General features: G+C 41.4%; 1 protein-coding gene across 1 annotated transcript in view; it reads left to right on the top strand.

The window, feature by feature from the left end:
* The window catches only part of CA5B (carbonic anhydrase VB, mitochondrial), a 45479-nt gene that overhangs the window by 13711 nt on the left and 14697 nt on the right, over nt 1-17071 (top strand). Inside the window, exons 2-3 of the mRNA XM_006775227.2 lie at nt 7837-8023; nt 16222-16419. Of these exons, the coding sequence (XP_006775290.1) occupies nt 7837-8023; nt 16222-16419 (385 nt within the window). The remainder of the gene's footprint in view (nt 1-7836; nt 8024-16221; nt 16420-17071) is intronic.

The following is a 17071-nucleotide window of genomic DNA, read 5'->3' as shown; positions in this document are numbered from 1 at the left end:
CGAGCCGCAGTTTGCCGACCACTGTGTTAGCCTATCTGCATTTATAGAAATTTCTTCCTTTGCTTATTAACACTCAGAGAAATTCCTTCTATTCCTGCATTTATTCCCCCTTCCTTTCTCATAAAAATCCCTTGTGCCTTCACCTCCTAATCAAAACATTATTTGGGTTTCTGCCTGAATCAGTGCTTCCTGAATAGCTCTTCTATTGAATCTTAAACACTTGTTGCCTCTCACTTTGACCTTTTATTTTTATGTTAACTGTCCCATCTTTAAGGACAAACTTAAGTAAGGATAAATTTTCTGTGAAAGCCAGTAATGTATGGTAGTAGTTCATTCTTATGTATTATGTTTGATAATTAAACATTATTTGTGGTTTCACAAGCTTGGGTTTTATGAGATCCTGGGTAAGTTTAAATAACCACCTCTATAACTTTTAATGTAACAGACGGGATTGGTGTTAGGCTTGAGTATGAATAATCTCAACTATTGTTACAGGTATTGTAGCCCAGCATTAGCTAAACTGAGTTTCTGTTTATTTGGGTTTTCATGGAACCCTCTTTGCCTCTGACTTTCCATGCTCTGTTGCTTCCTTGATTGCCTTTAACTGTTCCTCTCCATCCCTTGGACTCCTTAATCACTCCATTTTTTCAGTCTCCCTCTGTACACCTGTTATTCCTTGTGGGAGAGGGTGTATCTTCTCTCTAGCCTTGTAGCCTCTCCTGAGGACCAGAGCTGCTTTGCCAACTCTCCTAGACCTTTCCTCTCATCTGTACCTTGGACCTCAAATCCAATGTATAATTAGATGAAGAGGGTCATCATTCCCTTCTCACCTACACCTTGTGCCAAGTTCTGTTCCTCTGTCAGGGATCCTCATTCTACCACCAGCATCATCTAGCTGTAAAACCATGAAGCCTTCTTCAGCTTCTTCCCTTTTCTCTTCTACTCCAGTCAAGTGCAAATCCTATTGTTTTATTTTTAACCAAAATGGTGATCTCTTAATGCAAAGTGCCTTGTTCATCTCTACTACCACTATCAAGTTCAATATTTTATATTCTCCACTTGGATCACTGGAATTTCATCTTAAACTTCACATTTCCAACTCTGAGCTACTGAATTCCTACCCAAAACCCGTTTGACACAATATTGTCCTCATCTCAGCTCATGGCAACTCCATTCTTCTAGTTGCTTAGGCCAAGAATCATCCAGTCATCCTTGACTTCTCTCTTGCACATTTTACAGGCTGTATTTCCAAGTTGTAGCTAAGCCCCAACCACCTCTCACCACCTCCACTGCAAAATCCTTAGATCCAAACCCTGGATTATCTGAATGATTTCCCTGATTCTTTCCTGCCTCACATCCCACCTGATTTCCAATAGAGTACCTTGAATGATCTTTTAGAAATATAAATCTGATTATTCCCTTCTCTGCTCCAGAAACTTATCGTAACCCCATTTCTCTTAGAGCAGTAGTTCCCAATCAGAGCTGATGCCCCTTCTCCAAGGAACATCTGCAATGTCTGGAGACAGTTTTGATTGTCACAGTTGGAGGGAGGGTGCCACTGGCATCTAATAGGTAGAGACCAGACAGACTGCTAAATGTCCTACTATGCACAGGACATGCCCCCCCCCCCCCAAAGTTATCTGGTCAAAAATGTCAACAACGCTAAGGTTGAGAAACCTGAGTTGGAGAAAGAACCTTTACAGTGGCCTAGACATCTACTTGATCTGGCATCCGTTACCTCTCAACCTCATCTCCTATCCTATGCTAGTTCACTCCTGTCATATTGGCCTCTTTACCATCCCTTGTATGTGCCAGACACACTCCCACCTCAGGGTCTTTGCACAAGCAATTTCCTTTGCCTAGAATACCCTTCACCCTGATACCCATATAATAAATTCCTTCACCTCCTTCAATCCTTTGCTCAATTTCACTTTCTCAATAAGGCCTCCCCTGAGCAATTTATTTAAAAATCTGACACACCCTTCTCAGTGGCACTCCAAATTCACCTAACCCTGCTGTACTTTTCACACTGAATCCATTGTATCATTGCTGTTTATTGTCTGTCTCCCCCTACTAGAATGTAAGTTCCACAAGGGTAGAGACTTTGTTTTATTACCCTGTTGATCCTAGAACAGTGTCTGGCATTTAATATGTTTGATTGACATCTTGATGAATGAAGGAATAAAAGAGTGATGAGGGAAAAAGAGTGATGGAATTGAAGGAAGGATGGTTGAAGGAATCATCTTGTCACTGACTTTCCTGGATCCACTCTTTGCCCACTTCCATCCACCCTGCACTGTGCTGACAGTCATTAGAAACCATCAGTGTTTCCTCCTGTACACATGGAATAATATTTGAAAGTCTTTCAGTCTATTGGAAATTTATATTCTCTGAATTAATCTCAAATCCCAATCCTTCCCTACTTTCCACTGCATCTTCTGGGCATCTGCTTGACCAATACCTTAACAAATATTCATAGCAGACTTGAGATTAAGGGAAGTTCAGATACATTTGGCTTCATTACCAAAAACAGCATTTTGGTTTTATAAAAAAACACAAGGTCATCTTCAGAGTCAGTGTCCCCTGCAGTGAGATGGACAGTATTCCTAGGAGACAAACTGAAGTTCAGACTTCCAGACCATTACATGCAGCCCACTATTGGGTTGGCTTTGTGGAAGAGGAACTAGAACAGCGGTTCTCAACCTGTGGGTCACGACCCCTTTGGCGGTCGAACCACCCTTTCACAGGGGTTGCCTAAGACCATCCTGCATATCAGATATTTACATTACAATTCATAACAGTAGCAACATTACAGTTATGAAGTAGCAACGAAAATAATTTTATGGTTGGGTCACAACATGAGGAACTGTATTTAAAGGGCCAGAAGGTTGAGAACCACTGAACTAGAAGGTGAGGTTGACATCAGGCCTCTGGAGCTCTTGTGTCCTCCTAGTCCTCGAGAGCCAGTCTGGAAGTGGGCAAGAGACACTTCCTCTGGGTGAAGTGTCATCAGGTGCCAGCCTTGGCATTGTGCACAGATGGCATGATTACAGAATGCAGAGCAGTCCCTAAAGGCAGGACTGCTCCAGCCTGTTGCGCCAACTCAGACTTGTCCTAGGGCTTTCCTGATGGCTCTGGAACTAGACCAAGGATCAGTTATCCAGACTTCTCTGGGCGCCTTGGTAACAGGTCTCAGATCCTCACATGGCCCCTTGTGCAGGGCCAAGAGCACGCCCACTCATCTTTACAACTCCCTGCTGACCTTGTCTTATCACAACATTCTCTTTGAAGGACAGACCAGCGAGTCCCTTCTGTTGAGTATACTTTGTCCTTGGCATTGTGTTCCTGGAATTTACTGTCTTTTAAAAAAAAATCTAGATTATAAGCAAGAAAGAAGTCCTTTTCCACATGTTTTCCCACCTCCCCACAACACTGGGATTGATTATGAAATAAGCCCAAGATTCTACCTGTTTCAACTTCAATTGTTCTCTTTGGCCTTGGTTGCTAAGCACCCCTGCCTCCCCCACAATATCTTCCTCATTGCTGATATTACCCCTGTCCATCTCTCTGTCTTTGTGCCTCCTATTAAAATAGTCTCTCTCCTATGACACACGTTTCAGATGTCACCCCATCCTGAAACTTAGAGCCTCTGCCCTCTGTTCTCATTGAATTAAGTCAGGGCTGTCTTCACATCTGACTTGATTAAGAAGTATTTGTTTAATTGTGTTCATTGAAATAAACCATACTCAGAGGAAAAATATTGTATAATTCCACTTATATGAAGTATGTAGAATAGGCAAATACATAGAGACAGAAAGTAGAAAAGAGGTTACTGGGGTTTGGGGCATCATGAGGAATGAGGAGTTATCTTTTAATGGGTAGAATTTATACAGGGGGTGATGAAAAAGTTTTGGGTATAGATACTGGTGATGGGTACACAACATTGTAAATGTATTTAATGCCACTAAAAACATGAAAATGATAAATATTATGTATATTTTACTACAATAAAAAGGTAACTAAAAAAACCCCACAAAGGTTGTTTGTTTAAATAGCTTTTCCTTGTAGATTGCAAGTTTGTGGGAATGGTGAAAAAACATAACTTTTTCATCTGTTTTTTTCTTTTAAATATATTTTATTGATTTTACAGAGAGGAAGGGAGAGGGATAGAGAGTTAGAAACATCGATGAGAGAGAAACATCGTTCAGCTACCTCCTGCACACTCCCGACTGGGGATGTGCCTGCAGCAAGGTACATGCCCTTGACCGGAATCGAACCTGGGACCCTTCAGTCTGCAGGCCGACGCTCTATCCACTGAGCCAAACCAGCTAGGGCTAACTTTTTCATCTTTACCCAGCACAATGCTTTGGATGAGATAGTCACTCATTATTGCTTCAAATCAGGGATAGAAAGAAAAACAGAAATAAGGTACATTTTGACATATCTGCTGCCTCCAAAATGTATATATACAAACACACATAAAACTGCTATGAACAAAAGTGATTCTAATTTGTTTTGAGAATTTCTAACTCCTTTTGTCAGTGAAGGCATACTTTAGGTGTCACTGCCCTAAAGACCCCAGGTAGGAAGTCAGACCTGCAGGTGAGGAGCCTCTGTGTGTTTGAAGAACTTCCTGCCAGTCCCCTTTCATGTGGAGTCATACATTTCTGCTCCCTGAGATCAGTGTGATCATTGGCAAAGTGTTGCGGACAACAGCACACAGCACATACAATATTTGTCCAGGCACATGCACTAATAGCTAATTAAAAAGAATTCTGCCTTGAGCTCGCAGTTGTTCCTTTCAGGGTAGTAATAGGAAGTAACTGCCCTATGCCTTCACTGGACACACCTCACGGTTCCCATTGGGTTTAGCCTTCTCTCCTCTAGCTCAGATCTGGTGGAGTCAAGAGTAGAAGAGCTAGTTCACAGCCAGTTAACAGCAATGAGGTACATGAAGAGAAGAGATGGTGAAATCAGGACAGGTGCCTCCTTTCTCTGAGTCCCTGGGGATCCTAATGTGCTTTTGTTTTAATCTTACACTCTTCTTGGAAAGACAGTGTGAACGATAAAATTCAAGCCTGTAAGTGATACGTGTCTTTAGTGGCTTCTCAGTTTCTCTTTTTTGTGCCTTTTGGCAGCTTCCCTCCTCTGGCATTGCCAAACTGTTTAGAGGCCTCCAATAGGCTGAGGGCAGAATCTGAGGAGCACTAAAACCTGCTGAGAACTGGATTGATGTGTATTTCCCTTCCCATGGGATGTACATTTCAAGAAGCTCCGAGAAGGGGACATTGCACACCTGGAAGCTAGAGTTCATGTCTTGTTCCTCTTTGCATCCCAGACCCCAATAAGATGCCTGGGGCAAAGGAAATGATAATAAATGTTTCCATGAAAATGACTACTGGCAGAATTCCCATCTCTGTGACAGCAGGTTGGGTTCAATAGGTTCCTCTTGCAGATCAGACAGAACTTCGGGGGTCCTTCATATCTTATAAGAAGGGATATGAGACCCTCCTCTTAAAAGACAAACATTTCAAAGTGTTTTCATAAATGTATATAAGTACATTTATACATTTCAAAGTGTATAATAAACCTACAAATGGGTGATGGTGACATGTAGGAAAAGGAAAAATCCCTTCATACTGAGAACATACTAGCAGTCACTTCACTGTTCTCAGTTCTTGAAATTAGGATCAAGGTCTTTCCCTCTTCAGATCATCAGGTAGCCATCATGTGCCAGACACTGTATCCCTAAGAGATGCACCTTTGACCGAGATAGAGATAGTCCCTACCACCATGGGGCTTAGATACTGTGGAGATAGAGTCATAAATTACATTCCTGGTGAGGTATTTAATTCAACTCTGACCAAGAACAAAAGGGCCCTGTGCTCACCAAGAGAGGCCACAGTCAAGGGAGGCTTTTAGGAGGTGAGGGTGGATGCAGTCATCAAAGGATGGATAGGAGTTAACCAGCCACAGGGGGAGTGAGGGTGGTCTATTGAAGGAGGAACAGCTACATAAACCCTGAGATTAGAGGGAGCATCAGGAGTTGGAAAAACCAAAGTCCATATGGCTGGTGTGCAGACAGGAGTGTGAATTGGACATGAGGTTGAGAGGTGCTAGAGCAGGGCTAGAGCACTCAGCTGTGCAGCCAAACCGTACTCATTGTTGCTCAAATGGTGTCTGAACAGTTGTCTGAATGCATCTCAAGTAATCACTCTTACCAGTGGTTCTCAACCTGTGGGTCGCGACCCCTTTGGGGGTCGAACGACCCTTTCACAAGGGTCGCCTAAGACCATCCTGCATATCAGATATTTACATTATGATTCATAACAGTAGCAACATTACAGTGATGAAGTAGCAACGAAAATCATTTTATGGTTGGGTCACAACATGAGGAACTGTATTTAAAGGGCCAGAAGGTTGAGAACCACTGCAAACACTTTAAATTCCATAGTGGAGTGAATATATAATCAAGGAACATTTTTTTTTCATTTTTGAACTTGTTTGCTTACTTGATACAGGGATAGAAGTTTCAGGAAAAGTGGATGAAGCAGTATTGGGTGGGGAGTGGGGAAGAAGCATTCAAAGTTAACATTACCATAATTTCAGAACACTGTAGTGAATGCCTTGGAAAGCATAGTCTTCTGAGACTCTCAACTATGAATATGTGAGAGGTAGGGAGGTCATCAGTGCAGTCATAAATGAATATTCAAATTGAATCTACTTGTAGATTAGTTCAGGATTAATCTTCTGCATTTTCCCATTAACCAAGGGAAATATTGCTACACTTAAAATTGGCAGTCACTGGTTATATTTAAGTTTGGATTTCAAAACCACCCCTGACTATTTTGGCAGGACAAATCTTGGATTGTTGTTTTTAAGCAATCCAGATGCAGACTAATTTTTTTTTTTTAATTTAAGCTGCCTAGAGGGAGCCTTCATCTTTGGTTACTTCTTATATATAAAGTAGAGGGCCGGTGCATGAATGCGTGCATGGGTGGGGTCCCTCGGGGTGACCTGCGGGGATTGGGCCCCAGCTTGCACCCCCAGGCTCAAAGCCCCACAGCCCCGCCTGGCACCCCACCATGGCCTGGCACCACCCCCTCACCTGCTCCAACATCCCACCTGCGGGGTGATCGATCAGGGCGGTGGGGGGGGGCAAGGTCCCCCTACCCCCCAGCTTGGCTCCCTCAGTGCCTGAGAGCTGGGTGGTGGTCCTGCCCCCCTCCGATGGTCACCATCTGCTGGGCGATCGGTGGGGCCATCAGGCCCCCTCTCACACCTGCCTTGGCCTGGCACCACCTGCTCACCTGCTCCATCATCCCACTGTGGTCCTGCTCTAGGCAGGGCCCATTGGGACCCATAGTGCCTCCACTGCCTTCCGACGCCCACCCCACCTGTTGGTCAGCACACGTCATAGTGAGCAGTCAAACTCCCGGTCAAACAATTTGCACATTAGGCTTTTATATATATAGATATCATGCTAGACAATTTGGGTTTCAGGAAGTATCTTTTTCAATTTTAAGAACTGTACTGTAAACAGTCTATTTATTCTTTTGGTTAAAGAGGATAGTTTCTCTGGACCTCTAATATTTGCCAATCTCTAAGGAAAGGCAGGGTGCCTGACTTAGTCATCCAGACTCTGCCAATGAGATGACCAATGCCTCTGAGGAACAAGAGTGTATAAACTGTTGACTCTAAGTTTGGGCCTCTCTCACCCCATGGTGTGTAGTGATAGTCTGGATGTTCCCATCTTACTTAGGGGATTCCACATGGTCCTCGAACTTGACTATTTACAGCTTTTCCTCATCTCTCCTCCTGCCTCTGGGTTATTAGGTTCCTGCAAGTTCCCTGCAAACTGCCCAAGACTTCAAACCAAAGATTGTGGTGATGAGTAGCCTGCGGGTCATTCTTCAAGCCTCTTTATGCAAATCGCTGTGGAGAAGATGCCAGATTCTGAGATCCATGCCAGTGAGGCCCTGCAGCCTCTACACCTGCAGTTACAAAACCCGGAACCGAGCCTGTGAGTACCCTGCTGCCTTAAGGAGAGCAGGATGCTTGTTTCATAACAGTCATGCATGTTAAAGATTTGTGGATAGGATGTCAGTGGCATTCCAGAGTGGGTGTGTATGCCTTAAGAACTTTGAGAATTAATTACTTGTTTCTCTATCTGTCCTCTAAAAGGATTGTGGAAAGTTCTTTTTGCCCCAGTTTTACTGAGATATAATTGACACATAACATGTATAAGTCTAAGGTGTACCACATGGTGATTTGATACACATGTATATCGCAAATGATTACCGCATAAGGTTTGGAAAGTCCTTTTATTGACCAGTTTGAACATGTTAAAATTATGTCCTACAGAAATGGGACAAGGGTGAGATCCCAGTTTCAAATACTTTGAAACCTGTTCTTTATTGTTTCTTGTTAGCAATTGTCTTTTTAAAAAATAAATATTTTTATTGATTTCAGGGAGGAAGGAAGAGGGAGAAAGAGAGAGAGGGAAACAATGATGAGAGAGAATCATTGATCGGCTGCCTCCTGCATGCCCCTACTGGGGATTGAGCCTAAAACCTGGACATGTGCCCTTGACTGGAATCGAACCCAGGACCCTTTAGTCTGCAGGCCAACGCTCTATCCACTGAGCCAAACTCAATAGGGAAGCTATTTTTTTTTTATTAAGGTTGGTCCACAGATTGTGAATGATTTCTGTGGATCTGAACATTCTAGAAGATGCATGTTAATGATTGCCATCAGTTCAAACCAGTAGCATCACACCCTGGAATATTCTTTCCTGAGTTACACATTGTGGTTGCTTCTAGCAGACCAGCTTGTTGAGTGTATGCTCTGCTGTAAACATAGCAGATCAAGTGAGGCAGCAGATGGTCTCTGTTGAAACCTCTCACATCTAATCCCCCTGCCAAAAGACCAGTTACCATCTACCTCTCTATGGGGCAGGTATTCTCCACTGCAGAACCACTGACATGGGGGTGGGTCATTCTGTGTTGTCAGGGGCTGTCCTGTGCACTGTAAGATGTCGGATGGCATCCTTGGCCTCTACCCACTAGACGACTGCAATATCCCTGCCCAGTTGCAACAACCAAAAATGTCTACACATTACCAAATGAGCTCTGAGGGACAAAATTGCCTCTGGTTAAGAAATGATAGGAGAGGATAAACTTTGTATTTGTGGAGAGATGAGTTTGAGTTTGTAGAGAGATTAAATGGGTAAATATATCATTGGAGAGGTATTTTTCATATTTTCCATTAGTTTAAAGGGGTTGACTCAGAGTTTCCAAATATTGGCTTGCTTCTAGGTCAAGGTTTCTCTATTTTTTCTCTTTGGGTTTAGTCTCTTTTGGTCCCATTTGCACATAATAAAAGCAAAGGTAAGAGAAATGCTTGTAAAATAGGAATGATAATCTAGCTAAAGCCAAGGACTTGAAACTGCTCCATAAATATATTTTTATTGAGAGTGTATTTTGTTTCCTCTCACATTGACCGTGTTCTCATTAAAATGAACTGCCCAGTGTTATAATACATTTCTGGTTGCTGGGTGTGGCTTCCTACCACCAAGCCCACATCCTACCCAGACTGGCTTATTCTCAATACTGGCACTTTGAGGCTTAAAGTGGAAAAAAAATATTTATCTAGGTAATAAAGTTTTACTTTTTTTTACAGAAAAGTATAAGTCCCTAACACTACCTAGTAGTTAAATAAAGTGAACCACAAAAATAAGCTTTGTAGGCAATTCCATATTTTCTAATAGTCACACCTAAAAATGAACAAATAGTATGTCAATTGCATCTCAATAAAACTGGGGGAAGTAAATTTTGTTCATTTGTGTAATTCTACTAATATAGAAAATATAGGTGAAATATAGTATATAGGTGAAATAAATTTTACTAATCTATTTTATTTAACATAATAAACCCAAAATATTATCACTTTAAAGTTAGATGAATATAAGGATTATAAATGAAATATTTTACTTTCTTTGTTTTATACTAAGTCTTCAAAGTCCCTCAGTGTTTTACATTTATAGCACATTTCAATTTCAACTAGTCACACTGGGTGTGTGGGTACCATGTTAGACAGTGCAGGTACAGAGCAGTTGCCTAGGAGTAACAGTAGATGAGAGGATGCTTAATGTAATGTGCAGCTGTCAGGGAAGGGGTTTGAACTGACCTTGAGAGCCACTAGGATTTTCACAGATGGGAAAAAATAGGCAGATGTAATCATGTGAATGCAGGAAGTGTTCTGGGTACACTTGCTTGCCTGGTTGGAGAGACTATGGGTGAGAGGTAAGGTTAGAGAGCCTTGGTATCAACTTGTTTGGTTTTCTCTATCAGTAAGGTAAGCATTAAGTGCTTCCTTTGTGCCTGGTACCAAGTTCAGCCCTGGGCCTGTAGCAAAAGTACAGGATTCAGGTCCTAGGGCATAGAGTTGACACAGGCCCCTTGAGCAGATAAAGTAAAGGCACATTGCATGAAACATGGTTAAGTGCTAAATGGTGTGAGGGTGAATGCAGTGTGAGTTCAGCAGAAGGAAAGGTCAGGGTGGTTGGAGAAAATGTCAAGACTGGAGTTTGGGAAGATGGAGTAGAGGTGAGAAAGGAGGCAAAGCAACCAAGAAGCATGGTATGAAGTCTGGGCTATAGAGACCAGAACTAGGCTGGTGTTCATGGGTGAGACAAGAAAGAGATAAACCTAAAATATTTTTAAAGAAAAAATAATGTGGTGAGTAGGGTAATCTATATATCTGGTTGTCCCACTGTAATGGTCACTTAGGCTTTTATTATATAGATAAAAGCTTAATGTGCAAATTGCCCCTGTGGGAGTTCAACCGGGAGACTGATCACTCGCTGTGATATGCGCTGACCACCAGGGGTGGCGCAGAATGAAGGAAGGCCACATCTGGCAGCCGGCAGCCAGAGGAAGGCCCTGGCTGGCAGCTGGAAGGACCTGATCATCCCTGATCACCAGCCAGGCCTAGGGATCCTGCCTGTGCATGAATTTCATGCACCGGGCCTCTAGTATGAAAGAAAGATAAAAAGAAAATGAGACCTCCCCAGTTATGTTCTTTATTATATTCCTTCATTCCACAACTGATTGAAAGCCAGCTCAGTTCTGATTTGCAGAGCAGCAGGGGAGGCACATTGTATGTGTAGGGGAGGACAAATTATTTTCATTCTACCCTTCTGAATTATTGCCCCCCTCCAATAAAGGAGAGACTAATCAAAGGAAAACAAACAGAATTTTAATAACACGGATGCCAGGCCAAAAAAGGGGGGGAAGGGGTTTGGGGAACAAGTTAACATATAATGTGGATTTATAAAAAAAACATTAATTGTCTTATACATTTTGATAAGTGGCAGCAGCAGCTGCATTTGTGACACAGTTTGTGGCATTGGGAAAAAAAGTTTTCTGTTATTGAAGTGAATTATGTTATAAATGCAAAGAGAAGATAAAATATTAAAGAACATATTTTCTAAAAAAAATAGCATGGATACCTCCTATATACATAGGAGAGACCCAGGAAAACTGAGTAACTCCCTGAAATAGCCCAAAAAACTACCTTGCCCGGACCAAAAACTCTCAGTAGTCCTCACAAACTCTGGGTACTTATAGTCTAAACTAGAGGCCCGATGCACAAAATTCGTGCAAGGGACTCAGCCCTCGCAGCCCTGGCTTCATCTGGAAGGTCATCCGGAAGGACATTTGGCTGTCTGGTCTAATTAGCATATTATGCTTTTATTATTATAGATGTCCCCTTGCTGTAGTTGTCTCTTCATATACTGCTATGGATAAGCCCCTGTAGTGCCCCTCAGCAGCTGAGCTACTGAGTAGTTATCAATGAGAATAAATGAGATATCCTGACTCAGATTATATCACTCATATCCAAACAACCTATAAAAACAACTTCATTCTTAGATCAAAACAATTTCACTCTTAAAAACAACTTTAATTTTTGTCATAAGTAGATTTTAAATCATATAAAATTGATACACAATAAGTGTGAATTCTCAAGTTCCCAGCCACAAGTCTGAATATCTCAGAGGTGTTTCTAGAAGTTTAAAAATATCACACAATCAAATACAGTTGTTTATTCCAACAATAGCAGTTCAATACTAAAATTAAAAGGCATATATCAGATAAGGCACTACGAGACAATAAAAAAAGAGGAAGATATGGTTCCTGTCTGCAAGGAATTTGCATTCTAATCCAATTATAATATGAGTATATTATACCAATTCATATACATTTTCCATTTTAGATTTCTGAAACAGAAAGTTCTTGTTCTTCACAAGTTATTTTATATTAATGGAGAAACCCAAAATATTGATTTCAGACCTCTCTACAGGCGAGAGTACTGCATTATATGAAAAAAAAGAAAGAAAGAGAGAGAGGGGGGCGGAGGAAGAATACTTTGAGTTTGTCTTTGCTTTTAGCTCTAGACAAGATTTCTCTACTTTGGCCTTGTTGAAATCCAGGGTCAGATAATCTATGCATTGTTCAGCTGCATCCTTGGCCTTACCCACTAGATGTCAGTAGCACCCTCTCCAGTTATAACAATGAAAAATGTCTCTAGACATTGCCAAATATCTCCTGGGGGGCAGAATCCCTCTGTTGAGAACGACTGGCCTAGAAACTGCCAGGAGAGCTTTATGTTTGTACTGCTGGGGTACTTTTGTCCAAAAAGAAAAGGTTAAGATCTTGCACTTCCAGCTTTGGGCAACTACCTCAGAAAGAAGAATGTTTCCTATGTAAGAGTGAATCAGAGGCAAATTTCTGTTTTTTGTTTTTGTTTGTTTGTTTTTTTAATGAAAAGAAGGGTGTCAGGGACCCTGCCATGCACAAGGATATTTGACTGTATAGCACAGGGGTGGGCAAACTTTTTGACTCGAGGGCCACAGTGGGTTCTTAAACTGGACCGGAGGGCCGGAACAAAAGCATGGATGGAGTGTTTGTGTGAACTAATATAAATTCAAAGTAAACATCATTACATAAAAGGGTACGGTCTTTTTTTTTTTAGTTTTATTCATTTCAAACGGGCCGGATCTGGCCCACGGGCCGTAGTTTGCCCACGGCTAGAATAGCAGCTGCCTTGTCAAATCCTTAGACTCATTCATAGCAGTGAAGTGAGGTGCAGAGGGTCATTAGTAATGATTTCCTGTTGGTCTTGGTTTTACCCACGTATGGTGCTTCTAAAGGGCAGAGAACTGTAACACCCCAAATTATACATGTGGGTTCAATCCATCATGCATGGATGTCTCAAAAGGTCTGTCTGTGTTATCAGGAAGTCTGTGGAGATTTCAGGGATTTGCCACAAAGACTGTTCCAAACTAAAGAGGTTCATTTGCCTATATGCATCAAAGCCCAATAAAACACTAGCAGGAGTATGCAGCAAAGAAAGTAAAGGTTTATTTAAGAAAGTGGCACCAAGCCTGGAGACACAGGTGAGCTAATGCTCAAAGACCAGGCTCCCCAATGGCCTGTATGAGGGCAGATTATATACGGGAACAATTATTAATCATTGTGACTAAGGGAGTTGAGGTCATGGGATCTACTGATTATTTGGGGCCAGGATAGGAAGTAGTGGTTATTGATGTCAGCTATGGTGTCATTCTGTACAGTTTTGTGAGGGTAAAGATGTTATGCTTTCATGGCCTGGGACTGACACACAACTGAGGCCAAGATGCCATCTTCAGTTTGAAACTGTTCCCTTGATCAACAGACCTGAGGTTTTGTTCCTAAGACCTTATGATGCTAACCAGAACCTGATGTCCTAAGGACTTTGTGATTAAGGAAGTGGACATGCAGTATGTCGTGATGCTATTGACTGGACAAAGCTAGCTTGAATTAAGGGGGAAAGTCATATTAAAGAAATGAAGCTCCTGTGCAATTACAAGACCTGGTTCTCTAATTTTGGGTAGAAAAATCAGCATCAGTGATGTTATCAGTGCCCATGTGGGACAAAATGTGTCTGTACACTTAATATTATAAACAGAACTCCAAGAACCTTACAATGGTAATATTCTACCCAGGTTTTACAGAATGGCCTCGTAATCTTCAAATATTGCATACATAAAAGGTGAAGTCAGAATACACACTTAAATAGGACTATATAATTCCTCCAGTGGGATTCATCTCTCTCTGGTTCTCTTTGGTCTGACATACTTCTCTGCTGTGATTCAAGAAGTATTTGAGTCTGTCCTTAAGGCCTTAAGTATCTCTATTTCCCCCACTTTCCTTTCTTCTGAATGACATGACAGTGTAGGGGAAGAAAAATAATTTTTGCTCTGTACTTCTAGATTCTGGACTGAGACCCAACCCCCTCCAATAATAAAAGACAGATTAACAGGAGAAAAAACAAACAAACAAAAGTTTAATAACATGGATACCTCCTGTATATATGGGAGAGACTCAAGAAAACTGAATAACTCCCCCAAAAGGCCCAAGCCACCACCTTAAATACAGTCTTCAGCTAAAGACAAAAGATGTTGGGGCAGGGCTCTAGCATGGGAGGTTATCAGGAAAAGCAAGTAAACAAGAGTAAGGTTGTTATATAGATTTAAGTCAGTGCCTTCTTCATTGATGAAAGTCTACAGATTTAGTCTTCTGGTATAGAGAGGGATATACCCTTACAAATGGAGATTCCCTTCTAAATATAAATGTCTCTTACAAGATGATAACTTCTACTGCATTTTCATACCTTCTCATGTGTCAGTTGTTTCTTTAAAAAATTCGGCCTAAGATAATTCTTGTGCCAGAGATATTGGGGTGACTCACTCTGCTCTCCATCAACAGGGCCCCTAAACCCTGAACATCTTATAGGTCTCAAACTAACAAGAAATTACTCCTTTTCTTCTCACAATCATCAGTATCTTTCTTAATTTTTCCAAAACCCTAGAGCAGTGATGGCAAACCTTTTGAGCTCGGCATATCAGCATTTTGAAAAACCCTAACTTAACTCTGGTGCCGTGTCACATACAGAATTTTTTTTTGATATTTGTAACCATAGTAAAACAAAGATTTATATTTTTGATATTTATTTTATATATTTAAATGCCATTTAACAAAGAAAAATCAACAAAAAAATGAGTTCACATGTCACCTCTGACACGTGTATCATAGGTTCGCCATCACTGCCTTAGAGTGTACTCTAATGTCAACTGGCAGCCTACAATATTTCATTGTGTGTAAGGAATCCAGAAATCTTCAAAACAGCAAGCAAAATTACAGGATGCATGCAATGCAAGCCTTTATTTCTCCTAGCCAACCAATTAAAACCTTAATGGTTGATTGAACATTTGCTTTCCAAAAATTACTTCTCCTCTTTCCCCATTTACTTTGTTGAAAATATGTGCATTATTGAAAATGTCATTAATATGTTCCTGTGTTTAAAACTAGTTTATCAGTCTGTTCTCTGTATCTATGAGCCTGTTTCTATTTTGTAAGAAAAAACACACACCAAAAAACTCACAGACATAGACAACAATATGGTGATTACCAGAGGGAAAAGGGTGTGGGGGGGTAGAAGAAGGTAAAGGGGGGATAAAAATGGTGATAGTGACGAAAAGAGACTTGACTTTGGGTAGTGAACACATAATACAATATACAGATAATCTATATTATAAAAGGCCAGTGGCCGTAACACCGTAATGCCGTAACGACCAAACAACCGGTCACCAGGAGGTGCATTGATGGATCTCGCGGTGCGGCGGGTCTGGGGTCTTGCATGATTTCGTGCACTGGGCCTCTAGTGTACTATAAAATTGTACACCTGAAACCTATATAATTTTACTAATCAATGTCACTCCAATAAATTCAATAAAAATTTAAAAATACAAGTAAAATGGGCATATCCCTAAAAAAAACTTAGTTTAGCAGGTGGAGCCCAGGAAATGATCAATTCTAATCTCCACGCATTTTTCCTGTTATCATAAGACTATGTTGCATTTGGTTTAAGTGAAATTAAAAGGTGGACTGAGAGGCTGCAGTTTGACAAGACATCAGAGGCTGCTCCTTTGCAAAGAGCTCTCTGACCTGCCCATGTCCATGTCCTCTGCTTTAGTCAGTCCATGAAGCCCCTAAGTGGCTAAGTCCTGAGACTTCTCATTTCCATTAGTCTCAACAGGCTCTCCACAAATAGAACCGCCTAATGTGTGATCCCAGATAAGGGACATTCTGATGGCAGTCCCGATGTGCTTTCTCCTAGTGCACCCACTCTGGGAAAGAATGGACCTGGTTCCGGGGGGCGAGCGCCAGTCGCCCATCAACATCCGGTGGAGGGATAGTGTCTACGATCCTGACTTAAAACCGCTCACCATCTCTTATGACCCTGCCACCTGCCTACACCTCTGGAATAATGGATACTCTTTCCTTGTGGAATTTGAAGATTCTACTGATAAATCAGGTGAGAGACAGACTGATAGTCTCATCTGGAGTTAAAGGCACAGTTTCATATGGGCACAGGTTATATCACACTGTCTCCATGGAAGCACAACCTCTTTTGTTAGCAATGATGGGACACATTGGACTTACTTTTTCAATGTAAGTTTTTATGCATATTTTCTTAGTATAGGTAGTATTTTTATACTAAATAAGCATATTTCTAAGTATAGATTTATAATTTATATAGAAGATAGGGTGTGAAATGAAAAACTGTGTCCAGCCAGAACCGGTTTGGCTCAGTGGATAGAGCTTCAGCCTGCGGACTCAAGGGTCCCAGGTTCGATTCCGGTCAAGGGCATGTACCTTGGTTGCGGGCACATCCCCAGTGGGGGGCGTGCAGGAGGCGGCTGATCGATGCTTCTCTCTCATCGATGTTTCTAACTCTCTATCCTTCTCCCTTCCTCTCTGTAGAAAATCAATAAAAGAAAACGGTGTCCAAAATTTATTTTGTAGGGTTTATGAATATGTACTAATTTTCTCTGCTTCTTGACTTTACAAGACACTTTTATGTTAAATAGTAACACTGTTTAATTAGATTTAACTGATCAGATTTTAATGCCTTTGAAATGGTGAAAAGAATATTCATGTGTGCATGAGGTTTTAGTCTTAACAAC

Source organism: Myotis davidii, unplaced genomic scaffold, assembly GCF_000327345.1.
Source record: "Myotis davidii unplaced genomic scaffold, ASM32734v1 scaffold889, whole genome shotgun sequence".
Classification (NCBI taxonomy): domain Eukaryota; kingdom Metazoa; phylum Chordata; class Mammalia; order Chiroptera; family Vespertilionidae; genus Myotis; species Myotis davidii.
The sequence above is the reverse complement of the archived record's forward strand: the minus strand, read 5'-3'. Positions and strand labels throughout refer to the sequence as shown.